This window comes from Anomalospiza imberbis, chromosome 28, assembly GCF_031753505.1.
Source record: "Anomalospiza imberbis isolate Cuckoo-Finch-1a 21T00152 chromosome 28, ASM3175350v1, whole genome shotgun sequence".
Taxonomy (NCBI): Eukaryota; Metazoa; Chordata; class Aves; order Passeriformes; family Viduidae; genus Anomalospiza; species Anomalospiza imberbis.
This window is the reverse complement of record NC_089708.1, coordinates 5031888-5058466: the sequence shown is the minus strand read 5'-3', so window position 1 is coordinate 5058466 and position 26579 is coordinate 5031888. Positions and strand designations below refer to the sequence as shown.

The 26579-nt window shown below is 50.2% G+C and overlaps 2 protein-coding genes across 5 annotated transcripts in view; one reads left to right on the top strand and one right to left on the bottom strand.

The window, feature by feature from the left end:
• Positions 1–5835, top strand: part of LOC137463349 (hexokinase-2) — a 39394-nt gene extending 33559 nt beyond the window's left edge. For both annotated transcript variants that reach the window (XM_068174470.1, XM_068174469.1), the window contains one exon: positions 791–5835. In XM_068174470.1, the coding sequence (XP_068030571.1) occupies positions 791–935 (145 nt within the window). In that variant the 3' untranslated portion in view covers positions 936–5835. The remainder of the gene's footprint in view (positions 1–790) is intronic.
• Positions 5307–24851, bottom strand: GMCL1 (germ cell-less 1, spermatogenesis associated). Of its 3 annotated transcripts, none has more exons than XM_068174493.1 (14): positions 24613–24850; positions 23449–23572; positions 19936–20032; positions 18823–18920; positions 18230–18342; positions 17677–17742; positions 17426–17510; positions 17158–17248; positions 16809–16949; positions 11918–11987; positions 8757–8832; positions 7933–8078; positions 7689–7776; positions 5307–6628 (listed from the first exon to the last, which is right to left on the bottom strand). In XM_068174493.1, exons 1-14 carry the CDS (start codon positions 24786–24788, stop codon positions 6500–6502), a joined length of 1500 nt encoding a protein of 499 aa, XP_068030594.1. In that variant the 5' UTR covers positions 24789–24850; the 3' UTR covers positions 5307–6499. The 3 variants fall into 3 exon arrangements, with proteins under 3 accessions (XP_068030594.1, XP_068030597.1, XP_068030595.1); XM_068174496.1 differs by lacking the exon at positions 24613–24850 and adding an exon at positions 20525–20669; XM_068174494.1 differs by lacking the exon at positions 16809–16949 and having other exon boundaries at positions 24613–24851.
• Positions 24852–26579: the final 1728 nt, after the last annotated feature.

Here is a 26579-nt window from a genome sequence, read left to right as displayed (position 1 = left end):
GGTCATGAAAACTTGCCCATGCCAGAGCTGCCCAGCTGGTGCTGCTGGGCACTGGAGCTCAGACAGGGACTAAGGCACTGGGCTGAGCTTAAATAGGGCTCAGGCGCCCATGGGCAAAGGGGGGCGCTGAAAACTCCCCCAAGGTGGGGCTGGTCAGGGCTGTTGAGGCTCATTAGCACTCCCAGGGCTTGGTGGGCCTCGAGAAGGAGCTGGGTGAAGGCACAGCACGGTTGTGTTGTAACCGTGGGCTTGGACTGAAGTGTGGAGACTTGGCCTTTCTAAGTTTCATCCCTGGCAACTGTGTCTCCATCCATGCATCCATCCATCCCTCCATCCATCATCCATCCCTCCATCCATCCATCCATCCCTCCATCCATCCATCCCTCATCCATCCCTCCATCCATCCATCCATCCATCATCCCTCCATCCATCCATCCATCATCCATCCATCCATCCATCCATCCATCCCTCATCCATCCCTCCATCCATCCATCATCCATCCATGCATCCATCCATCCATCATCCATCATCCATCCCTCATCCATCCCTCCATCCATCCATCCATCCATCCATCCATCCATCCATCCATCCCTCATCCATCCATCATCCCTCCATCCATCCCTCATCCATCCCTCCATCCATCCATCATCCCTCCATCCATCCTTCCATCCCTCCCCTCGGGGTCTGCCTTGCTCCTCAAGGCTCTGTGCAGGGTGGATTAGGGGTTGGGACTGACAGCTTCACCCCGTGGCCAGTTAACTCAGAACCTCTCCCTCTCCTTGCCCTGCAGCTTCTCCACGGTCCTGCAGGAGACAGTGAAGCAGCTGTCCCCCAAGTGTGAAGTGACCTTCCTGCAGTCGGAGGACGGCAGCGGCAAAGGCGCCGCGCTGATCACGGCCGTGGCCTGCCGCATCCGCGAGGCCGGGCAGCGGTAGAGGGAAGCAGGTTTGCCCAAGAGCTTGGTTTCAGAACAGGACGTTTCCTCACCCAGCCCCTCCCTCCCTCCGCACACACCCACACACCCCCTCCCCTCCAAGCAGACTCGTAGCTTTACTCGTTCTCCGAGGCACCACGGTGGGACTGGAGGCGCCGTGGGCTCTGTACCAAGCGCTGTCGTAGGAGTTTCCTTGCATGCCATAAAACCAGCTGTCGAGTAAAGCTCACAGCGTCTTTTGGCTTCTCCCTGCACTTCCAGGTGGAGCTGGAGCTGTCCCACCTCCATCACACCCCAGCTCTCCTCGCACCGCCCCGACCTCTGGCCCTCCCCTAGCAGCAGTAGGGATAACACTCGGATAAATAAGTCAGACACTGCATTGTCACTTTAACAGTACCTATTTATGTGTGTAGCTGTCCGTGCTGTAGAAGCAAACCTCTAAGATTGGGCTAAAGACCTCCACTAGTCTTTTACCCTGATCAAGGCTGTATTATTTCCATGAAAGTCATGGTAACTCTTCAAGCACAGGGTGCAGAGTTCCACCGGCGTGGCCGCGGCTGCACTGGAGGTACCGCGTATCTCCCTTGGCGAGCGATCCTGGAGAACCTGCTGGAGCCAGGCTGCAGGGCCCCTCAGCCAGCCCAGCGGAGCATGTGCCTGGAAATAATTGGGGACTCAGGGTCTGATCCCATTTCCTGGCCTCTCACCTGCACCCCGAGTAGCGTGTAGGAACGTGGCGTGCGTAGGGTCGTGTTTCACCCCTGGACACCACCACCCCTTCCCTGGTGCACGTGTGGGCTCCAGGAGCTGCTGCCACGGGTCGGTGTCTCCCTTGCCAAGCCCCAAACCCGTGGCCGTGTCTGCCCTTGGCGTGGAGAGTCTGGTTTGCTTTGTGTCTGTGAAATAGTTCTGCAGCTGCAGCCTTTAGGTGGCACCTGGATTTATACACTGTATATTTATGTTTTAAGAGATCTGATGTCTTTTTATGTACATAGTCTCGGGGGGGTTGTATCACTTAGTTTTAACGTCACCTTTTCATGTTGTCGAAGAAGAGTACAGAGTAATTATTTTCTTTTTTTTTTTCTTCTGTTGTGTAATTTTTTTTTTTTTTTTTTAATTTAAAATTTTCTCGGGGTAGACTGGAGAAGGAGACCCAAATACCTGAGGACTGTTGTACAAGAGGTTTGGGCATTCTGACTTTATCACCAGGACAAAAGGGAAAGCAGAAAGCCAGGGCGTGCAGGAGCAGCGGGGCCCTGTGGTGATGCTGTCGGCTTCAGGCTGGGTTTAACCTTAGGAGAGGCTTTATTTTGTCCCCTGCCCTCCCCAGCTGTGCCCTGGAAGGTCACATCCACGGTGGGGGATGACATAACCCAGGGACATAACCCTGCAGGTCCCCAGGGACCCCTGTGCCCGCAGCATCACCTGTGTGCAGGGATGCATTTTTGCCAACAGAAAACTCTGGAAGAACTCAAAGCTGCAGGTCTCTGCCTCAGTGAGAGGAGGCAGACAGAGGGTGGGGGGGGTTTTCTGTAAATATTTAGCAGAAGTTAATGAAATTTCAGTGATGTACAAAAAAAATATAATAACTAATAAACCCCACAATCAGCCCTTCAGATTGGAGGATAGAGTTTTTGTCTATTTTTATGTATATTTTTATACTGCTTGGGGTAACCTCATTACCAAAAGTCTCTCTTCTGTGTTGGGGGTCAAGTTCAGTAGCACAATTTTAAAGGAAAATTACTCTTTTGGGCATTTTAAATGCTTATTTTTTTATAAGCCTCAAGACAATTATAACAAATAAAACCTGTGTATAGAAATGATGTAAGAAACCAAGTTTAGTGGAAGTTTTAGAAGCTGTTAAATAAATCTTTGAAGGATGATACAGAAATCCTGTAATCTGGTACCAAGCAGTTTTGTGTGATTTTTTTTCCCTCAGAAAACCAGCATTTTGCCTACTGAAAAATCGAAACAGAAATCTTTTTAGCTGCTGCACTGTGCAGAGTTGCATTAGTGGCTGTGTTTACTCTTGGCCAGCTGTGCCCCGTCTGAAATCCATAGTGTTTTCATCTGTCAGTGAGTGAACTTTTATACAACAGCAGTTTTGGGGGCAGAATGGGAAGGATGGGGAGCTGAGCAGCCCTGCTTTAGAGCAGGGAAAGGACAGGCTGAGAGGGGAACTGGGGAGCTGGGGTACCTGGCCTGGAGCAGGGTCACCACTGTCCCCTCACCTGCCTGGGGTGAAGGAGGGGCTGCAGCTCCGCAGGGGCGAGGAAGGATCACCCTTGGGGGTGGTGGATTTCTGGGTACCCCCCTGGGTCTCCAAGGCTCCCCTAATGCTGGAAAGCTTTTGCTTGGGCTCAGAGTCAAGCAGGGTCTGGAATGTTCCCAGTTCAAAGCGTTGCAGGACAGCTGTGGGTGCAGGTGCACCCTCCCCAGGGCTGCAGGGAGGGGTCTGGGGAGCCCCTGGAGGAGTTTGTGCTCCCCAGGAGAACCAGCCCTGCAGGTGTGGGATGTCCAGCCCGACTGGGACCGGCACCTCACGCCAAAACGTCGCCGTGGGATGTTCTGTGAATGTGTTTAAAATGAAAAAGGGAAGATTAAATCCTAATTACTGATATGAAGGGAAGGTCAAATGATTATCTGTGGGGACAGAGGGACAGACTGCTCAGGCTGATTTGCCCAGTCTGTGTCTTCCCTGCAGCAAGAAGTGCTGCTTTGTGGGTTTAGGATGGTTTTGTTTTGCTTGGTTGTTCCCATCTGGATGCATTTTCTTTGCACTCCCGGGATGCTGGAATGTTCTCTGGCCAGGCAGGCAGCAGGGAACAGAGTCTCTGCCCTTCCCTCCCTGGCAAATCTCTCCTTGGTACTTTGGACAGGATTTTATTGGGTTTTTAAAATATATGTAGATCTATATAAACACAATCAGCAAATTAGTGAGACTTGCAAGCAGAATTTGCCTCTTCCCTTCCTGGAGTCCAAGGCTGGGAGGGAGAAGCTCGTGCTCAGTGGCCCGAGGGTATCAGTGGGGCACAGATCTCTGGCCTGGCAGCAGCTTGGGTGCAGTTTGACCCGAGATAACGCGGTGCCTGCTCTCCCTTATCAGGCAATCCAAACCCATCTGGCTCTCAGAGAGATAAGGGGGTGAAAGGTTCAAGTGCACGGCAGGGGAGATGTGCAAAACGCTGGCAAAGTGCACCCTTTGTGCAGGGGTTGTGAGGTACAAGGTCACAACAACAACACCTGGACTGTGGGGAGCCCTCGCCCCAGCCCCCTCCAGACAAGGAAAATGCCTGCTTTGGGAGATCACTCACTTGCTCTGGCACAAAAATGGGCACTGAAGGCAAAAAGAGGCAATTCCTGTTCTCAAGGCAATTTGGAGAGAGAGGAAAATTCTTTCCCTTGTGACATCCCTGACCAGTCTGAAATCCTTCTGGCCTGAAGCAAAGAAAATGCATCTCGATGTGGGCGCTGGCTCCGTGCGGGCAGGGGAGTCATAAAGCCAAAGACTGTGTGGCTGCTGGCAGAAACGAGTGCTGTAGATTGACCTGATGTTGTTCTTTCGTGTTTACAGTATTTATTTCTAGCAATTGACTGCAATGATATTATAGAGAGGCTTCCTTATTTTTGTACTTTTCATACCGTTCTCCTGAGTGTGGTGTTGTACTGCTCAGCTCCCCTCGGCCACCACTGCTGCTGCTCGTCAGTGACAATAAAGCAGAGAAAAACAACCACCACCCATTGCTGGGCTCAGTGTCGTGTGTCTCTGCCCCTCAGCAATCCCTGAGGAAGGGCACCTGTGCCCAGCCCACCCCAAATCCCTGGTGCTGGCCCCTGGGCAGAGGGACCCAGCTGGGAAGGGGCAGTGCCCCACGGCCAGGAGGGCACAGGGACACCCAGGACACCCAGGGATCAAGGGAAGGGGTTGCAGCCTGGAAAATAAATACCAAGACGAGTTTCCTGCTCCACATCCCACATCCTGGTGACACTGGGTGGGTCAGGGGGGAGCCCTGGGGTCCAGAGGGCAGAACAGGGTCAGGCCCTGGCAGGGGTGAAAGCCCTGCACAGCTCAGCCTTTGCTGTGCTGCAAAAACCCACCTGCATTTTGAGGTACCTGTTCCCTCTGCCATGAACCAGCAGCCCCCGTTGCTTTCCACGGAATCAGTTTTAAGGAGTGGGTACTTCTAATTAAAACCAGAGTTAAGTACCTAAACACAGTTAATTCTGTAAGTTTGATGCTGTAGCAGCTGAACAGCTGAAAATGCTTCTGCTCTCTGCTGCCAAAGCTGTGACACAACACAGGATCACAGGGAGGTGCTGAATCCCCCACAAAAAGCCATTCCCAGCAGGAAAGAACACACATGGGCAAATATTCCACTTGAAATCATTTACTGACACGTTGCCATGTTTTTCTATCTTGCTCAGCATATTTTTACCCTTGTTATAAAGTACAAATGGTTTTATATTTTTCTGACATTAAAAAAATAGGCTAACGAGGCAAAAATTGCCAGTTTGAATCAAAAACTCCTGCTGCAAGAATTCAAAATTGTAAGAGACAAACATAAAACCCAACAAAGACTGAACAGAGTGTACCATGACACGACTCATCCATCACACCAAGTAGAGAGGAATCTCTTGTTCCCAGCTCTGCCTTTGGATCCTGTGACCTTGCTGAACTGATGTGAAGTTGGTGTTCCACATACAACTCAAAAGGCACTCGAAAGTCACAAGTTCCTGAGCTAACATGGGATGTATTCCCAAGGTAACAGCTAGAACAAGCCACAGAAAATGTTTAAAAACTGGTATTTGGTTTGTGTGAGTAGAGTCAGCACTCAGCAGAACTCCAGCTGAGAGCTGCTGCTGACAGGACTCAAGTGATGGTGAGGACATTGGAGTACTTGCTGTACATGGAAAAAATAATTCATTGATGAACATCCTTAGTAGTAAATTAACCTGCTACAAGACAGAGAATTATTGGCTGCAGTGTTAGAACAAGACCAAGAATGAAATGTGTGTGTGTGAGCTGCAAAAAAGCCTTAAACCCATCAGGTGGGAAAGGCTGTGAAGTTAAATAACCAAAGTTGAGAGGCCACATTTACATAGATTATTTGGCCCTAATGGAAAAGGACCAGGAAAAAAAAAAAGCAAAATATGGATCTGGTATTTACAGATCAGTTATTTAAAAACCCAACAAATAAAACAACCAAAACCCACACTAACAAAACCCACACAACCTACAATGTGTGCTCAGAGTCCAGCAGGCAATTTCCTAAGTTGTGAGCCACACAAATTCCCTATTTCCAATTTGGCTCAGTTTTCACCTGGAAAAGCCTAAGTGTAACACTTCTCAAACACGAATGGCCGCTGCCTGACGATGCAGAACAGAAATAAAACTTTAAAAAATTAAAAAGGATGACTGGTTTTGGCCTACCTAATGTCTGATCTTTTCAGAGCTGCATAGGAGAGCGCTAAGGCCAGGGCTGTTGCCACAGTGTCAGGCCTGCCTGTCCCAGCTTTGAGCAGCACCCAGGGTGGAGAGGAGCTGCCCCAGGCCCCAGGGAGGTCTCAGGCTTCCAGATGATCCAGCTGGGCCTCACTGTCTGCCCTCTTCTCTGGGGATGTGTACAGGAAGTTGCAGCAGATGTAGAGGGGGAATGTCAGGAGCCTGCTGTCCAAATTCATCACGATCTGCTCCTGGAGCACACACAGGACATTCGTGTGGTGAGGGGGACCAGAAAGCACAACGCTGACACAACACTCACTCTGCACATCTTAATGGCTACGGACTAAAATCAGAATATAAACCATACAGCAAAGACAGCTCACCTTCACCTGAAGTTTATAACTGACAGATTCTCAGCCTGCCCACAGCCCCCACCCCAGAGCTCCCAGCCCTCTGCAGCACAGGGAGCAGCCACAGGAAATGCTGGAGCAGATTTCCCCTGCGGCATGCTGGGGAGAAAGGGACAGTTTTCAGATTTGGGAGATTTCACCAAGCAGGCATTCCGAAACAGAAAGCAAATTTCAGTTTGTGGGCAGGAATTTTTTGGTTCCGCTCTAGGAACTGGTTTTGGGGCAGCAAAATTTAAACTTCAACCTCGTGAGGATGCGAAACAACTGAAACTTCAAAACTGAAACCTCACCCTCCAGTGAGGATGGCACTGACAAGGAAAGGTTTTCTGTGTTCTCACCAGCTTTCTATCACTGCTGGCTGGGATTTGAGAATCTTGATCAACAAGTCCCACACATGCCTCACAAAATCCTGCTGTCAGCAATGGGTGGAAAAGAGCACTTGCTCTAAGAAAACTCCACTTCTCTCTGGGGCTTTCTTCAATTTATTTAGTAGAGTAATAAATCCAACCCTTAAACAACACGCAGACATTCTTTTAACTCCTCAGTTTATGAGAGTCTTAACATTCTGAATTTGTGTCTCAGTGAGGAATCTGATGGCCAGATTATGCTGAGGATGATGCCAGCAGTGCTGAAGAGCAGCTGAACATGACACTGGCAGCAGACAGCAGCACCACAGGCACTCATTTCACTAATATGGGAACTAATTTCATATTATCAACACACTACCCTACTCCAGATCCACTTCACAAATTAGCTTAATTACCCACTACCTCTAAGAGGAATGCCTGAGATTCCACATAAGCAACAACAACAGGAACAGCAACTCCCCTTCAAAAGCGCTGGTGACTTCTCAGCATTGTTTTCATGCCTTGAACTCCACCACTCAAGCCCACAGACACACCTGGTCCTTCTCCAAGGTCAGGATCTGATATCCTGTTGTCCTGCTGCAAATCATCTTCCCGCTGCAGTCGAACGAGGCCAGGCGCAACCTGGGGGCACAAGAGCCAAACAAACCACTTCAGCCTCCCGAATTCCAGCACAAGGAGCTTCCCCCAAGGAGACAGGGTAACATTTTGTAACGCAAGCCAGTGCCAGCAGGGCTGGCAGCACGGAGGGACCCCGAGCCCCCCGCCCCGGGCCGGCACCTGAAGGCGATGCTGCGGCGCGGCTGCAGGCTGACGGAGCCGCTGCATGGCTGGTTCAGCGTGTTGCGCTTGAAGATGATGTAGCGGTTGGTGTAGGTCACCAGCAGGTCCAGGCCAAAGTTAAAGCCAGTCCAGCGCCAGCAGTACTGCAGGACAGAGGGGACACGCACAGGGGGGACACAGAGGGGGACACACAGGCTGAGGATGGGCCGTGACACGGAGCGGGGGTGCCACGCCAGCTCCGAGGGGTCAGTCCTGAGCTGCACTGAGGGGTTCAGGGATCCCTGCCAGCGCCTGTCTGGGACAGAGAACGCGGCGGGGACAACTGGACACTGCAGGGGACTGCGTGAGAGCAGCTGAGTGTCAGCTGCCTCCCAGACAGGCAGGAACACATGCCACAGCAGTGGCTATCAAATACTCAGCCCCAGCCGTGCCCAAGGCACTCCTCGGGTCAACAGCCTTGGGTTATGTGACTTCAATGGGAAAAAATTCATGTTCTCTGCTCGTTTCACAAGACTGTTACCTACCGAGGGGCCCTGGCTCTGAATGTTCCACATTTTATCTACAGAACTTCCTTTTCCAGCTAAAAAGACACCAGTGATCAGAGCTCTATGTGACTGCCTGGACGTACAGTTTTCCCAGTCTTGCAGCACAAGAGCACAGTGAAACACCAGCTCCTAGCAGAGACACGGCTTCCATCCCTCTGGGGAGAAAAAAATGCTATCTTTCTCCATGACATCTTCTGGATGCAGTTTGACAGTGAGGACCTAGATGATTTGGAAATGCCCGGCTTGTCTCTGCAGCTTGCCACGTGCCACACTTACATCACCATCCTTGGCCAGTTTGCGACCACACCTCATGCTGTTTCCTTCCAGTTCCTCCTTATTGATTTCTTGAGGCCTGAAAGAAAAACCAAACCAGCATCTTTAAGGACACTTCAACAGCTTTGTACGATACCTTAATGTGGAGAAGATGAAAAGACTGGAGTAAACTTGTCTGACCACACAATCATGGAATACTCTGAGCTGGAAGGGACTCACAACTGACCCTTCTTTGAGCAGGGGCATGACTGGATGAGCTCCCAGAGCCTCTTCCATCCCAAACTGTCCCATAAACATCCACCTACACTACAAAACTGCAGGATAAACCTGTCTGTGACACCTCAGTTAGGCAGGACTTCTACAAAAGAACTTTTCCAGATCACAAAATAATAGCTGTTGCAATGAAATGCGTTCTCCCAGCCTTTTAAAACCCAAGTGTTTTTTAAACGCAGCAGGCTGACTTCTTAGGCACAACAAGAGACAAGTGCTGGGGCACAGCTGCAGGGCTCTGCACAACAGCAGTGCTATGAAGCAGCAGCCACGAGACACTGAGAGAGGTTTCTCAAGGGGCTGATTACACAACATGGCTAAAAAAAAACCCATTTCCCCTCAGTGCTCAAGAAACAGCAGAGCCTCTCAGAGCTCCTAAGATGGCAGAGCCCTCGGCTGTGTCATCCCACACCAAGATCAGCTCCTCTCACCCAGCACTTCCCCTGTGTCCAGCACGCAGAGCAGCCTTGCCGAGCCAGCACCAGTGAGATCAGCCCTGATTTTCCACAAGTGTGTCACTCACTTTGCTCCACACACCATGACAGCATCAGCACAACACCCACTGCCAGAAAGTGTCCAAGTCACACCAGGCTGGCAGTGAACTTCATTAACCCCAGTGACATCAATCCCCACGGGTTAAAACTGCAAACCCACAAGACCCAGCAGTGCCCTCCAAGCCAGCAGAGATGCAGCCTCTGTTCTCCTCCTACTGCTCTCACTCCACAGCAACTCACAGCTAAATCTTTTATAAGCTCAGCCCAGGTCTTTTCCCTTGTTTCTGTAAAAGCCAATCCTGGGAGGTAAAGTGTTCAAAGAACAGGTTATGCATACAAGCTCATCACACTTCAACAAATTCACCCAGGAACCTCCCGTGTGCTTTTCCACATCTTCCAGCTGAACTGGTTCTGTGGCTGACCTAAATGCAGGAATGGTGATAAAGGATTTATTTCTGTTTAATTAGTGACAAATTTCACAAACATTAGTCCATAATGCTCAGACTGACATTAACATTCCCCTCTCCATCCCTTGAGCAGCCTCAGACAATGCAGAACTTCAGCTTGAACCACTTCCACCAGCTGCCACACAGTGAACAGTGGAGTTATTCTGCTTCCTTCTCACACACTGCCAAAGAGACTGCTAAGAGCAGAAGTGATTCCAGTCCCAGACTTGAAAGAGCTGTCTGGCTTCTGCCACAAAACACATGTTTAATTTAAAAAAATTATCTACTTTAGCACAAGTAAACCCTGAGCAGCTACAGTTCAAAGCCACAAACTCCACTGCTAACACTAAAAAATTCTCCAGTTCTGAAGAGTAAATAAGATGTTTAACCCTTTTACATGCAAACTCAAAGTAGAAGGGAACACTTTCTTCTCCTCTCTATAAAGTCACCACCACAAGCCATATAACACGTTTCCAAGCAGTGCCATTTCCATGCTGGCAGTGTTAGAAGAATCAGGCGCAATTATGCCCTGCACCAGGTGGGATATGGAAATAGAGCCTTACTTCAGCTCAGAGGAGTCAGATTCATGTCTTGTTCTGATTCCTAAGTCTGCCTCCTTGCCCTGAGGGAAAACATGTTTGATAGAGACACGGGCAGTTAGTGTGAGAGGAAGGGCAGCAGAGCTGGATAAACCAAGGGCTTATAAAACCCGAATTCTTTTCCTGCAGCTACATGTTGGTCAAATGGCCAAAACATTTGCACTAACACAAAGGAACAGCTGCATGTGTGCCCTTCTAAGGCTGAGACCTTTGGTTTTCACTGTCTTAAAAGAAATAATCAACCCATACTGCAAAAGAGAAAACTAGACAAGCAAGAAGAACGTGGAAAAATACTCTGCCCATTCCAAGAGCCATTGAAATCCTCAGCTGTAGCTGAATTTTGAAATTGCCCTTTTCCAAGCTGGATGACTCCCACCATCCTCACTGCAGCTCTGTGGGAACTCCCTCTTCCAGAAGCATGTGTATCCCGTGGCTGACAATTCAAATGCACTGAACTACCAAAACACGTCAAAATTAGCAAATACAGTGTCTTATATCAGAATTCTGGTGACTCACTTCCCTATGAACACTGTTTCCCCACGAGCCAGGAGGGGACCTTGCCTGCTCTCAGACACAGCCACAGCAGCATTGCAAAAGCCTTCCCAAGAGAGCAGCATCAAAACAGCCCAGGGCCACCCAAAATTCATCTGCAGGAACCGAATGTGAGAGTCATAATTCTGCACATTACCTCCACCACTTCCTAAAGGATTGCTACCTAAGAGAACAACTTTCTGAAGATCTTGGCTATTCTTCAGACCAGACTTTGGGGCTTTTTTGAAGCTCCTGTTACAAGCCAACACGTCCCTGTCCACACAGGACAAAGGAGCAAGTCAGCCTGCTGGGTTTGGGGAGGTAACAGGCATTCTGCAGCTGCCTGACCTGGCATTTTTTCTCCTCAAAGCACTCTAGGAGCCAGCAGAGAAGACAAAGGCAGGATCAACTCCCCCAGGTACATTTTGCCATAGTTTTGGTGTTAAATCCAGGTCCTGGCTCACTGCAGCACGGCCAAGAGCGAGCAGAAGGAAGAGAAACAGTTTGATGGCCAAAGCATCCTTAAAATGGAAGGCTCAGAAATCACCCTTTCACAGATCTCCAGGTGAAGTGCTAGTGAGAAGCACTAGCAACCCTCAACCAGCAGAACTCTGGAAAAGTAGTTTTCCAGAGTTCTGCTGGTTGAGGGATGGGAGATCAGCCAGCCCAGGGGAACTGAGAGCTCTGCAGAGATCAACAGCTCAAAAGCACTGAAGTATGCTTCCCCCCTCCTTTTATGTAAACTCCAAAATAATTCATGTCAGAATTTCTACGAGAGGAAGGTTTCTAATTTAAGAAAGAAATAAAGCCTGTAATATACCTACCCAATATCATTGTCTTGTTCTGCTCTGAGCATGGCAAACCACTGCTGTTTGTAAACAGAGGACAGCCATTCTAAAATTAAAAAAAAAAAAAAATAAGCTTGGTGTTGTCTTTGGAGCTGGGAATGGGGATGGTCATACATTCAAAATAGAGAAATAAAATGACATAGAAATAATAAAGTTACACTTATGAACTGGACAAGTGTATGCAACCCACCCCCTGTAACTCCCTGTGTTCTCAGCTGCCAGCCACAGGGGAAGGGATAAACATCCACAGCTAACAGGCAGTCACTCCAGACCATGTTCACCTCCTCCAACACCCACTGCTGCCACAAGTGATGCAACTCCACACGTCTGCTCAGCACACAAAGCTCTGCTCAGCCAAGGAGCTTGTTACCAAGCTCTTGGGAGAAGGTGCTGTTTTCTCAATCCCCAGGGGAATTCTACGTAACTTAAAGAAGAAGAAAACACAATCAAGGGATAAAAGAAAACAGTGACTTAACACAAGTAAGGTAAAACAAACAGAAGTTGTACCCTGCTAAGAATAAACATAAATCATGTCTTCCTTGGAGAACACACAAAGATTTTATTGGCTGTGTTAATTTAATGTTGCAACCAAGAGATAAAAACAGAACAAAACTCAGTAGTTTGTCAGGCAGTTACACAAAAGGGATCCCAAAAGCATGGGGTGTAAGAAGATCTTAGTCAAGATAACAAATGGGGCAAGGGGGCAAGGTCAGAAATGAGAACCACCTCTGGGAAATGGGCTGGGTGACATTACAGGGAGAGCCAACGTGACCAAAAACAATCCAGGAAGCTGCTGAATGTGACAGAATGGAGGAGAGGCCAGATCATGCTTGGAAAACTTAAAACCAGCCTTTGTCCCACTGACTCTGGAGTGAAAGTACAGGCTGTGATAGGAGCAAACCGGGCATCAACCGAAGTACAACGGAAAATAAAAAATGAATTAAGGAAACCTACACAGGCAAGGAACAGAGAATGGATGTGCTAGAGGGAAGGAAAAAAGTGTCAGGAGGGAGATCATCTTCTCTATTTGTGTATTGCATGGATCTATTTCCTACCTCACATTTCAGCTGCGGTTCATCTGCTGATTTATGAAGAGGGAAACCACAGCTGAGGAAATGTTCACAAGCCACCAAGTAAAACAGAACAACAAACACCGTGCTCACACAGACACATTATGCATTCCTGTCTCTTGCACCTTTTCTGCACAAAGATCAGACTGCTGTGAACTCCTAACACAGAATTTCAGTTCTCCCCTCCAGGACCTACACACACAGAGTATAAAAAGAAATAAATAAACAATCACAGTACTTCTTTGAACTACTCAGTGTGATTTGCTTCTCTACCTCCTTGAGAACAATTTCATCTGGAATAACCGTCCAGCAGAGCACAAACCACCCAGCAATGGCCCTGTCTGCAGCCTCTCAGGTACAAAGCATCCCCTCAAATACTGAATGCTGGCAGCCAACAGCTGGTTCCAAAGGGCAGCCCGGGATTTATCTCGACCTCCTTCCAAATGAAGAGCCAAAGTTCTGATCTTAACACAGCTCGTGGCTGCACCCTGGCATGAGACTGCAGGGGCAGGCAAGTACCAAACTCTGACAGCACTTCCCAACACGCAGATCCGCCTGCATGCAGCACGTGCCCTGTGTCCCCCCTCCCTGTCACCACAGTGCCACCCAGCCAGCTGTGTCCCCTGTCACCACAGTGCCACCCACCCAGCTGTCTGTGTCCCCTCTGTCACCACAGTGCCACCCACCCAGCTGTGTCCCCTGTCACCACAGTGCCACCCAGCCAGCTGCCTGTGTCCCCTGTCACCACAGTGCCACCCACCCAGCTGCCTGTGTCCCCTGTCACCACAGTGCCACCCAGCTGTCTGTGTCCCCTCTGTCACCACAGTGCCACCCAGCTGCCTGTGTCCCCTGTCACCACAGTGCCACCCAGCCAGCTGTCTGTGTCCCCTGTCACCACAGTGCCACCCAGCTGCCTGTCTCCCGTCACCACAGTGCCACCCAGCTGCCTGTGTCCCCTGTCACCACAGTGCCACCCAGCTGTGTCCCCCCTCCCTGTCACCACAGTGCCACCCAGCTGCCTGTGTCCCCTTTCCCTGTCACCACAGTGCCACCCAGCCAGCTGCCTGTGTCCCCTCTGTCACCACAGTGCCACCCACCCAGCTGCCTGTGTCCCCTCTGTCACCACAGTGCCACCCACCCAGCTGCCTGTGTCCCCTGTCACCACAGTGCCACCCAGCCAGCTGCCTGTGTCCCCTCTGTCACCACAGTGCCACCCACCCAGCTGCCTGTGTCCCCTGTCACCACAGTGCCACCCAGCTGCCTGTGTCCCCTGTCACCACAGTGCCACCCAGCTGTGTCCCCTCTGTCACCACAGTGCCACCCAGCTGCCTGTGTCCCCTCTGTCACCACAGTGCCACCCAGCTGTCTGTGTCCCCTGTCACCACAGTGCCACCCAGCCAGCTGCCTGTGTCCCCTCTGTCACCACAGTGCCACCCAGCTGCCTGTCTCCCCTCTGTCACCACAGTGCCACCCAGCTGCCTGTGTCCCCTGTCACCACAGTGCCACCCAGCTGCCTGTGTCCCGTCACCACAGTGCCACCCAGCTGCCTGTGTCCCCTGTCACCACAGTGCCACCCAGCCAGCTGCCTGTGTCCCCTGTCACCACAGTGCCACCCAGCTGCCTGTCTCCCCTCTGTCACCACAGTGCCACCCACCCAGCTGCCTGTGTCCCCTGTCACCACAGTGCCACCCAGCCAGCTGCCTGTGTCCCCTCTGTCACCACAGTGCCACCCACCCAGCTGCCTGTGTCCCCTCTGTCACCACAGTGCCACCCAGCTGTCTGTGTCCCCTCTGTCACCACAGTGCCACCCAGCTGCCTGTGTCCCCCCTCCCTGTCACCACAGTGCCACCCAGCTGCCTGTCTCCCCTGTCACCACAGTGCCACCCACCCAGCTGCCTGTGTCCCCTCTGTCACCACAGTGCCACCCACCCAGCTGCCTGTGTCCCCTCTGTCACCACAGTGTCACCCAGCTGCCTGTGTCCCCTGTCACCACAGTGCCACCCAGCTGCCTGTGTCCCCTTTCCCTGCCCTGTGTCCCCTCTCTCTGTCACTACAGTGCCACCCAGGCAGCAGTGCTCATCGTGGCTCAGGGACACCTGTGAGCTGTGCACAAATTCCACACTCTTTTTCAAAGAGCACAAGGAAATCGGCCTCAAAGATGCAATAACCTCAGAACAATTCTTCCTCTGACAGACTCGGGTGAAGGCTTCAGGGTTTGAGAACAGACACAACATTTACCCACCAAAGAGCACTCTGCAAAGGCTGAAAGTGGTAACAGCAGACAGGAGGAGAAGGAAATCCAGTGTAGCTCCAGAAAACTTCTGGTTTGCATCTTACTGACAGGAATACAAACCCACTGTTCTCCTGTGTCACCATTAAGGATTTAAATAGTCATTCATCCAAAGCTATTTTTTATAATGGCCTTTGCACTTTGCCTATAGTCTGTACCAGTGTCACTCTGAAGTGAGATGGATTATATTTACTTTATACAACACTTAAGCATGTAAAATATCACGTACCAAAGCTCACAACTGTTCTTTTGGAATTTTTATGTATATAAAATGCTATCAGACATCAGCAGCAGGATGAGAAGAGACTTTACATTTTCCAGTGATACTGGGATGTAATTTCTAATAATATGAAATGGCATTTCCCTCTCTGGGCTTCAAAAAGCACCGGGCCCTAGGAGGAGTATGTATTTTATACAAGTCAAAATGCAGACAAATGAACAAGAGGGGAACACTCGAATATCCTATCTGCTCCAAATCATCCTAAATCACTATTAGTAAACAATGTTTGTTTTGGAAGAGGGAAGAAGAGTTCACAGCATCTTGTGCTTTTCATTTTCATTTTTGGGTTTTATTCCAAATCCTATCAAAACCTATTCAGCTCTTTTAAGAAACTAATGGCTAGAAAAGAGTTGAGTCCCAGCAAGTTTTACTCTCACAGAAGGAAGAGGATTTTCTGCTTATCTGGACCCCTGGGACCATTTAAACATTGATAAAGTAATATGCATCTATTGTAGAGCATTTTGACAACTTGACTGATGAGAAGAATGCTCATCACATGGTGATGACACCTACATGGGTGCCTTTGCAGACTTCTATGCCTGTAATTTTCATACTCAAGCTTCTGCTGAATCTTCAACCACGAACCAGATGCTGGAGATAAACATGTGAGCAGCAAGACAAGGAAACACACCGAGACCTTCCCAATTACTCACGGGCAGGACAGGCTGGGGAAGGCACACAGAATGTGGTCAGTCGAGAAGAACCATGGAGTGATTTGGGCTGGGGAAGTCCTCGAAGGTCATTGAGTCCAACAGCTCCCCCAGCACCGCCAAGGCCACCACTAACCCATGTCCCCAGGTGCCACATCCACACAGCTGCTAAATCCCCCCACAGATGGGGACTCCACCCCTGCCCTGGGGTAGCTGTGCCAGAGCTGGACAACCCTTCCATGACAGAATGAATTTTCCCAATATCCAACCTGAACCTCCCCTGAGACCATTTCTTTCTGTCCTGTCCCTGTTCCCTGGAGCAGAGCCTGACCTCCCTGGCTGCTCCCTTCTGTCAGGAGCTGTAGAGAGTGAGAAGGTTCCCCCTGAGCCTCCTTTTCTGCAGCTCCCTCAGCTGCTCCTCATCAGACTCATGCTCCAGGCAGTTCCCCAGCTCTGCCCCTCCTGGGACATGCCCAGCCCCTCCCTGTCTCTCCTGCGGTGAAGAAACTGAAGCCAGGAATGGAGGCGAGGGCTCAGCTGTGCCCAGCACTCTCCTGAGTGCTCCTCAGTGACTCACCTGAGGGCAGCAGGGCATCCCTCTCCACGATCCTGGCCGAGGCCAGGTCACTGATGATGTACTGCAGCCTCAGGTGTGCGAACACGGGCACGAACGCGCTCCCCTGCGCCGACTCCAGGAAGGCAACGTCGCCCCCAAACTCTGCAACACAGCACCCACGCCATGATTTGCCTCCCTAAATCTTTTCCAGACCCTGTTTACAATGCAGTTTTAACTTATTGTTTAGAGAAAGTTATTATGGGCGTTTAATGGCTTTTAATTCATTATGGTTATTTAATGGCTTTTGCCGTTAAAATTAAGAAATTATTTGTGTTCAAACCCCAAACCAAGGGCTGCCAGCTCTTCCTACCTCTCCTGCGCTCAGCAAACCAGGCATCAGCTTCAGTCAACACCTGCTTGAAAGACCCATTCCAAGAAGGCACGAGCTGAAGGAACATCCACTGGGCAACACAAATAAATTCTAGTGAGTCAGCTGAAGTTTCAGGTTAAAAAGAAATCTGCATGTTAATAAGAGACATTTCCACAGTGCACTAATTTCTATGAAAGTTCTGCTACTCCATTAAACACTTCCAGTCAACCCCACAAAGGTTCCACTGCACTGAGCCCCAGGCAAGTACCTTTTTGAGAGCAGTGTACACATCCATCTCCACCTGCAGCACAAACAGGTTGGAGGAGCTGATCAGCTGCTTCATGAGGTTTATGCTGGAAAAAAATCAATTGTAACAGGTCAGTGAGACAGAAAAGAGAAAGACAAAAAGGGGAGCTAGGGAACAAGCAACCAGCAACAGCCCAGAAAGTGATCTGCAGAGGGCTCCAGTCTTGGGCAGGCACTGTCCTTCATCCCTGCAGGGATGTGCAGCCCCAGTACCTGAGTTCCTTGAAGAGTCCAACACTCTGGTGAGTCATCAGATTGTTCAAGAGCCACTCAAGGCACCTGCATGGAAAGCAAGGCATTAGGACCTCTGCTGGTTTCCTCTCTGTGTCAACATTCCTGCAACAGCTGCTCCCTCAGTAAATCTGCAGGCAGCACTAAACTGGGTGGGACTGGGGATCTGCTGGAGGGCAGAAAGGTTCTGCAGAGGGATCTGGACAGACTCAATCAATTCAAATTAGGCACTTGATTTTCTTTTTCCCCTGTTTGGGTGGTCAGGCATTGGAATAGATTGGCCAGGAATGTGGTGGAATCACCAGCCCTGGAGGTGTGAATCTGGCTCTGGATTATGTGGTTTAGTGGTTTCAGTGGTAGTGCTGGGTAGACGGTTGGACTGAATGATCTTACAGGTCTCTTCCAACCTTGATGTTCTAAGATTCTAGTCTAAAAAAAATATTAAAACAATTAACCTGGTCATTATGCAAGTACTGTGTGTAAATTCACTGTTAATTGGCAATGTCCAAAGCAGCTTGGAGACAGTAATTCTTACTTTTTCTTCACAGAGTCCAGCCCATACGTCCCCGCAGAATTATAATAACCACACACAGTTTGGGCAGTGATGGTTTCCTTCATTGTTTCACCACACTGCTGGATTAAACCATCCTGCAGGGAGGAAAAAACACACAAACGTTCTGAGTGTTCACTTTCCAACAGGAAATGTCAGACACTGTGCTGTTCACACAGATTTTCATGCCTGAGCCATCCCCAAAATCCCACAGGCTGCAGTGACTGGTGCTACTCTGTTCAAACCATTTAAACCATCATTCCTCAGAAACACAAATGTTCCTTAAAAGTATTTCCAGTGAAAGAAAAGGGTACTGAATGCCTTCAGGGTAGAGCAAGCGAGCTCCAAAACCTATTTAATCTACTTTTAGATATCACTCACAAATCACTTAATCTCACACCTCAATCCTACTCGCAGCATTTTTCAATAAACCCACTGCTTTGTGTTTGGTTTTTCCCCCAGTTCGCCTGAGAAGCTGATTCATTCCTCTGGGTGAAAAAGGCCACGTGGGCGAGGATACCCCCGACTGCCGTGTTTCTCTCCAGGTAAAGAGAGAAGCAGTGGCATTTCTGACTCACCAGCTGCAGCATGCAGGCTGCTGCCAGCAGGGCCACCACGCGGCTGGGGTTGATCAGCACATCGTCCCTGTAGAGCGAGCCAAAAGCCACCTGCAGGGCTGCAGAGAGAACAGCAGTCAGAGAGAGACACTGCACGGAGCTGGGGCACTGAGGAGTCCTTAAACACAGCCAGAAACCACACTGAGCTGGGGCACTGAGGAGTCCTTAAACACAACCAGACACTGCATGGAGCTGGGGCACTGAGGAGTCCTTAAACACAACCAGGAACCACACTGAGCTGGGGCACTGAGGAGTCCTTAAACACAACCAGACACTGCATGGAGCTGGGGCACTGAGGAGTCCTTAAACACAACCAGGAACCACACTGAGCTGGGGCACTGAGGAGTCCTTAAACACAACCAGGAACCACACGGAGCTGGGGGCACTGAGGAGTCCTTAAACACAACCAGAAACCACACTGAGCTGGGGCACTGAGGAGTCCTTAAACACAACCAGGAACCACACTGAGCTGGGGCACTGAGGAGTCCTTAAACACAACCAGGAACCACACTGAGCTGGGGCACTGAGGAGTCCTTAAACACAACCAGACACTGCATGGAGCTGGGGCACTGAGGAGTCCTTAAACACAACCAGGAACCACACTGAGCTGGGGCACTGAGGAGTCCTTAAACACAACCAGGAACCACACGGAGCTGGGGGCACTGAGGAGTCCTTAAACACAACCAGAAACCACACTGAGCTGGGGCACTGAGGAGTCCTTAAACACAGCCAGGAACCACACTGAGCTGGGGCACTGAGGAGTCCTTAAACACAACACAGAGCTCAGGGCACTGAGTAGTCCTTAAACACAACCAAACCCCCCCACTGCACACCTTCTCTGTGGTCTCAGTGCTGGCTCTTCATCTAGAGCAACTGACCAGACTGAAAACACAACATGGGGCAGTAACCAATCCATTACTGAGCTCCCACGATTTAAACAAACTCTTCAGCACCCCTGAGAGCTAAAAAACTGCACAAAGAGAGGCTGAACCTCATGAGCCTTCTCTGAACATCACCAGGTTTAACTTAACCTCTCCCTTCAGGGTTCTGTTAAAATAAAAGGCTCCCACTTACCTTCTACATCAATGTTTTGGTCAGGAATCTCCAGCTCTATGACATTCATGCTGGATTCTTTCCAAGAGCCACTGAACATACTGGAAAAATAGCCTGACTGTATGAAGGAAGAGAGAAAAAGAACTCAACTAAGAGATTTCATCCACTTAAAACTGCCAAAAGCAGCACATGGAACCAAACATGGTTAATATTTACCTTTATGCAGAACAAAATATATTAAGGGAACTTTCACAAGCTAAAACATTCTGACAGACTCGAGGGGCTGACTGTAGCTGCCGTTTCTGACACTCAAAATGCCTACAGGAAAGTTTGGGCTACGTGTGTGTAACCAGAGTAAGGAAAGAGTTTGAAAAGGCCAGAAAAGCTACACAAGCTCTTTTCCCACAAACCACGTCACCAGTGGGGACAGAATTAGTCCAAGAACTAAGTCCTTAAGGTTACTGGCAAACAACACATCCTGCAGGCATTAGGGAATGCCAGTTAGGGGTGAAAAAAAACAAAAAAGGGCATGCAAGACATACAAATTACTGTACAAGGCTGTAGCCTCATACCAAGGACACAGACACACACACCATTTACGGCAATATACCTTTTATTATTAAGTGAAAAGCACATAAAACTAGAATTTGAGGTTTCCATCCAAAGGAAGGGAAAGATAATGCTCTACTAGGGTTCCTGATTTTCCTTCCCAGCAGCAGATGTGCCCATTATGAGATGCTATCAATGAAGTTTACCTGAGAGATCAAAAAAATAAAGTCTATTTGTACAGCACCGCATTCCCTGACCTCTTCCCTCAGCATTTCAGCTCAGGGCAGCAAACAACACAAAACCCAATTTTGATTTTATTTGATCAGGTCAGTATTTCTGTACCCTCAGCATATCCCTGACTCTGAAACCCACAACATGCTCCTATCGAACCCAGGACCTCACTCATCTTTGTCCTCCTCACGAGGCTGCCGCAGCTTTGCCACAGAGATCAACTCCCCAGTTTCATGAGGATTTATCATTTTCGTAACAGCATCATGAGAAAGAAATGCCCCGTCTCTCAGAGCTGCTGTGACCAGGCAGAGCAGCACCTGACAGTCCTTCATGGAGCTTGAGGCTGTGCCTGGAGAGAGCAGGGGAGCAGAAAGAGCCAGGCCGAGTCTGCTCGGGGGCACAGAGGAGGCGTCACAACAGCATTAAGAGTAGTTTACATGGAATTATTCTTCACCTCCAACACCACTATACCCACAGTAACACAACTGCAATGCAGGAGTGTGCCCTGGAACAGAACCTGCCCCAGGAGAATGGTCAACTCCTGCCAAAGCTCATGTCCCAAAACCACTGCTCCTACAAGGCCTCCACAGACAGCTTTCAAACCCCTCTGAACAGCTGCACCCACAGAAAGGCTTTCACACCCAACTGCAGTCACCAAGCCGTGCTACGGCCGCAGGAGCAGCTTCACCAGCTTGAGATGCAGCAACCACAGAGCCACAGTGACAGGAAACACCAGCAGCCTGCAGCCACAGCAGTGCTGGGCCCACCCTGCACAAGCCAGGCTGCCTGTCCCCCTCCCCGGGGAGCAGAGTGGCACGGGGAGCTGTGCCAGCTCTGCTCCTGTCACAGAGCCCACAGCCCCGCAGTGTCACCGCAGTGTCACACACCCCACAGCTCCTCAGTGTCACTGCTCCTGTCACAGAGCCCACAGCCCTGCAGTGTCACCACAGTGTCACAGACCCCACAGCTCCTCAGAGCCAGCTCTGCTCCTGTCACAGAGCCCACAGCCCCGCAGTGTCACACACCCCACAGCCCCGCAGTGTCACCGCAGTGTCACACACCCCACAGCTCCTCAGAGCCAGCTCTGCTCCTGTCACAGACCCCACAGCCCTGCAGTGTCACTGCAGTGTCACACACCCCACAGCTCCTCAGTGTCACTGCTCCTGTCACACACCCCACAGCTCCTCAGTGTCACCGCAGTGTCACACACCCCACAGCCCCGCAGTGTCACCGCAGTGTCACACACCCCACAGCCCCGCAGTGTCACCGCAGTGTCACAGACCCCACAGCTCCTCAGAGCCAGCTCTGCTCCTGTCACAGAGCCCACAGCCCCGCAGTGTCACTGCTCCTGTCACACACCCCACAGCCCTGCAGTGTCACTGCTCCTGTCACACACCCCACAGCCCTGCAGTGTCACTGCTCCTGTCACACACCCCACAGCTCCTCAGAGCCAGCTCTGCTCCTGTCACAGAGCCCACAGCCCTGCAGTGTCACTGCTCCTGTCACACACCCCACAGCTCCTCAGTGTCACTGCTCCTGTCACACACCCCACAGCCCTGCAGTGTCACTGCTCCTGTCACACACCCCACAGCCCCACAGTGTCACTGCTCCTGCTCTGCCTCACACAAAGGACTCTCCTGCCTTCAGTTTATGCTTGTTAAAGGTTCTCACACTCCAAAAAGAAACGGCTTTTTCCTACAAGAAAGCAATGGAACACTTCCCTTGCTGGGACCACGCAAGTAGCTGCCGAAGCTGCTCTGGAATTGGGGCACTGACACAGAAACAGCCACAAAAAATCCAGAACTGGCTCCTCCTGTCACTTGTTGCACCAGAGAAACTGCAGCCATATGTGGAGCACCTGCCAGTGCCACCGTGTCACAGCCCTGCTCTGGCTCCCAGTGCAGCTGACACACAGGTACCCTCCTGCCCAGGTACAGCACCTGAGGGCTTCACACCAACCCCTGCCAAGGCCAGAACCCCTGAAAGACACGGGCACAAGTGAATTTGGTGTTTCAGGGCTCCTCCCTGCTTCTGCCACAGCACAGACAGCGAAGCCACCAGCACCTCTGCACCCCCACAACACAGACACAAAGGACTCCACCTCAACACAAGCCCAACAGAAAATGTTTGTGGAAACAGCATCATTTTCTGACCGTGCACTAGGGTTTATTCCTTTTCAGAGTTCTTGAGAAAGCATTCCTCCTGCAGCAGCAGGGAAGCTGCAAGGAATCCTTTTGTGAAGGCTGCTAACTATCACCCAACACCTACAGAGACCCAGCAGCAGCAATTTCCCTGCAGGTCCCTGCACACAAATCCAGGGGACAGTAAAACTGAGCTGGGGCACCACAAATCCCTTCTGGAATCCCTCCTTTGCCCTGCGAGAACATTCACATCACAGCAGTCTCTCAGCCACTTGTCCAGCAAACAAGAACATGTTCTCAGGACATCAAAGACAACTGTCAGGACTGTTTTCACAGAGGATGCACCAAGATTAAGAATAAAATAAATTTAACAAAATAATTACTCAGTAAGAGAGAGAAGCTAAGAAATTTTTCAAACATGAAGCTACAGCTCTGCTTCCCAACAGGAACTCCTGTTGCTAACAGGAGCTGGTTAACTGTGAACATCTACAAAAAGAGTTGAAGTCCTAATTATAAAGTGGGAAAAAAAAATCTCCAGTCATACTTCAGAGTTCTCAGACATCCTTTTATTAAAAACACAGTTCCTACTGGGAGTTAGAAAGGAGCCACTTACCTGACACAAATAAATCTTGTGCAAGTTCCACTCCTCTCCCAGAGCACAAATTTTGATATCACTGTTCTCCCCATTCAGAAACAGTGTCTGATAGATATATTTCGACGTGCTTTTCAATTTTTTCCTAGTAAAAACAAAACAACAGACCACAAGCAGTGAGTCACACTCCTTGAGATTCTCCCGTTACAGCGGCAACAGTCGGCGCTCGGGGGCTCGTCCTGCCCGGCCCGGCCCAGCGGGGCCGCCGTGCCCGCACCGCTTCCCCGTGCCCGCCGCTGCCGCCGGGGCCTCTCCCGAGCGGCCCAGAGCCACCCCCGACCCGGGGAGCCCCATGAGGCCTCACCCCGACACCTCTGCCCTGCAGCCCCGGCTCCTTCCTGCACGACGGGCTCCGAGGGGAGGCCGGACCGTGCCCCGGGGTGTCCCCTCGAGGGGAGGCCGGACCGTGCCCCGGGGTGTCCCCTCGGAGCTGCGCCCCAGCCGGGCCCTGCACCGCCCCAGCCCGGTCCTGCATCCCCCCAGCCGGGTCCTGCATCCCCCCAGCCCGGTCCCGCACCGCCCCAGCCGGGCCCCGCACCGCCCCAGCCCGGTCCTGCATCCCCCCAGCCCGGTCCCGCACCGCCCCAGCCGGGCCCTGCATCCCCCCAGCCCGGTCCTGCATCCCCCCAGCCCGGTCCTGCATCCCCCCAGCCGGGCCCCGCACCGCCCCAGCCGGGCCCTGCATCCCCCCAGCCCGGTCCTGCATCCCCCCAGCCGGGCCCTGCACCGCCCCAGCCGGGTCCTGCACCGCCCCAGCCCGGTCCCGCACCGCCCCAGCCGGGCCCTGCACCGCCCCAGCCGGGCCCTGCACCGCCCCAGCCGGGCCCTGCATCCCCCCAGCCCGGTCCCGCATCCCCCCAGCCCGGTCCCGCACCGCCCCAGCCGGGCCCTGCATCGCCCCAGCCGGGCCCCGCACCGCCCCAGCCGGGCCCTGCATCCCCCCAGCCCGGTCCCGCATCCCCCCAGCCGGGCCCCGCACCGCCCCAGCCCGGTCCCGCATCCCCCCAGCCCGGTCCCGCACCGCCCCAGCCGGGGCCCGCACCGCCCCAGCCGGGCCCCGCACCGCCCCAGCTCGGCCCCGGCCCCGCAGCTTCCCCAGCAGCCGTCCCTCAGCCGCGCTCAGACCTGCGGCCCCGGAGGTGCAGGAGCCGCTCCTCCCGCTCGGCCTCGCCGTCGCTGTCGCTGTCGCCGGTTCCCTCGGCCCCGCTGCGCTTCCTCTTGCCGCCCTTGCCCGCGGCCGCCGCCTCGCCCCGCGGCAGCCCGGCCTTCCGCCGCAGCACGCGGCTGCCCAGCGAGCCCATGGCCGCTCCGCCGCCTCATGGGGCCGGGCCGGAGCGGAGCGGGCCCGGAGCGGAGCGGGCCCGGAGCGGCAGCGGCGCCTCAGCCCCGGCCGGCGGCGGCCGCGGCCCCCGCGGCTCCGCGGCTGCGCGGGCGGGCCCGGCCCGGCCCGGGGTGACGCGGGCGGGCGCTTTTCCTGCGCCGCGGGCGGTGCGAGCGAGACAGCCTGGAAATGACCTCAGCTAATGGCTTACATTGAGTTCCGCGTTGTTTTCTTAATCATAACATACATATGCATATGCATATAACATGCATATGCATATACATATACATGCATATGCATATACATATAACATGCATATGCATATACATATAACATGCATATACACACACATATAACATGCATATGCATATACATATAACATGCATATACACACATATAACATGCATATGCATATACATATAACATGCATATGCATATACTTATACATATAACATGCATATGCATATACATATAACATGCATATGCATATACATATAACATGCATATGCATATACACATACATATAACATGCATATACATATACATGTAACATACATATGCATATACATATAACATGCATATACATATACACATACATATCATATGCATATACATATACATATAATATGCATATGCATATACATATAATATGCATATACATATACATATAACATGCATATACATATACATGTAACATACATATGCATATACATATAACATGCATATGCATACACATATAACATACATATGCATATACATATAACATGCATATGCATACACATATAACATACATATGCATACACATATAACATGCATATACATATACATATACATATAACATGCATATGCATATACATATACATATAACATGCATATGCATATACATATAACATGCATATGCATATACTTATACATATAACATGCATATGCATATACATATAACATGCATATGCATATACATATAACATGCATATACATATACATATACATATACATATAACATGCATATGCTTATACATATAACATGCATATGCATATACATATAACATGCATATGCATATACACATACATATAACATGCATATACATATACATGTAACATACATATGCATATACATATAACATGCATATGCATATACATATGCGTGTGTGTGTATGTGTATATATACATACACATATATATACATAACCTATATATGTATAAAACCTATATATATAGGTTATGATTAAGAGAAATATATATTTGGGAAATATTAAGACATATATTAAGAAATCTATATCTGTGTTTCTTATGTATATTATATATTATTTAGAAATATATATTTATATTTTATATTGTAATATATTATATACGATCTTTGATATATTATATTATGTATATTATATAGATATTATGTCTTATATAATATATATTATATAAGATATATGATATATATTTTATAATATATCTTATATATTATGTATTATATAATAATATACTATATTATATATCCTAATATCTATTTATTGTTTAATATATACTATATTATATTTTTATATTATATTTAACACAAATATTTAAGAATAAAGAACTACATATATATATGTGTATATATATATATAGTGCTTTATTCTTAAATTACTCTCAGCCAGCGTTTAGCAAAGTTGCCATGAGCTGCTTTTGTAGAAAGACACCTTGGGAAAATTACTGAAATTTACTGAAACTTACTGAGACATAAACAAACTCTGATGTAGTTCTATGAACAAAGCCTGGGAGAGAAATGTATTGTTGA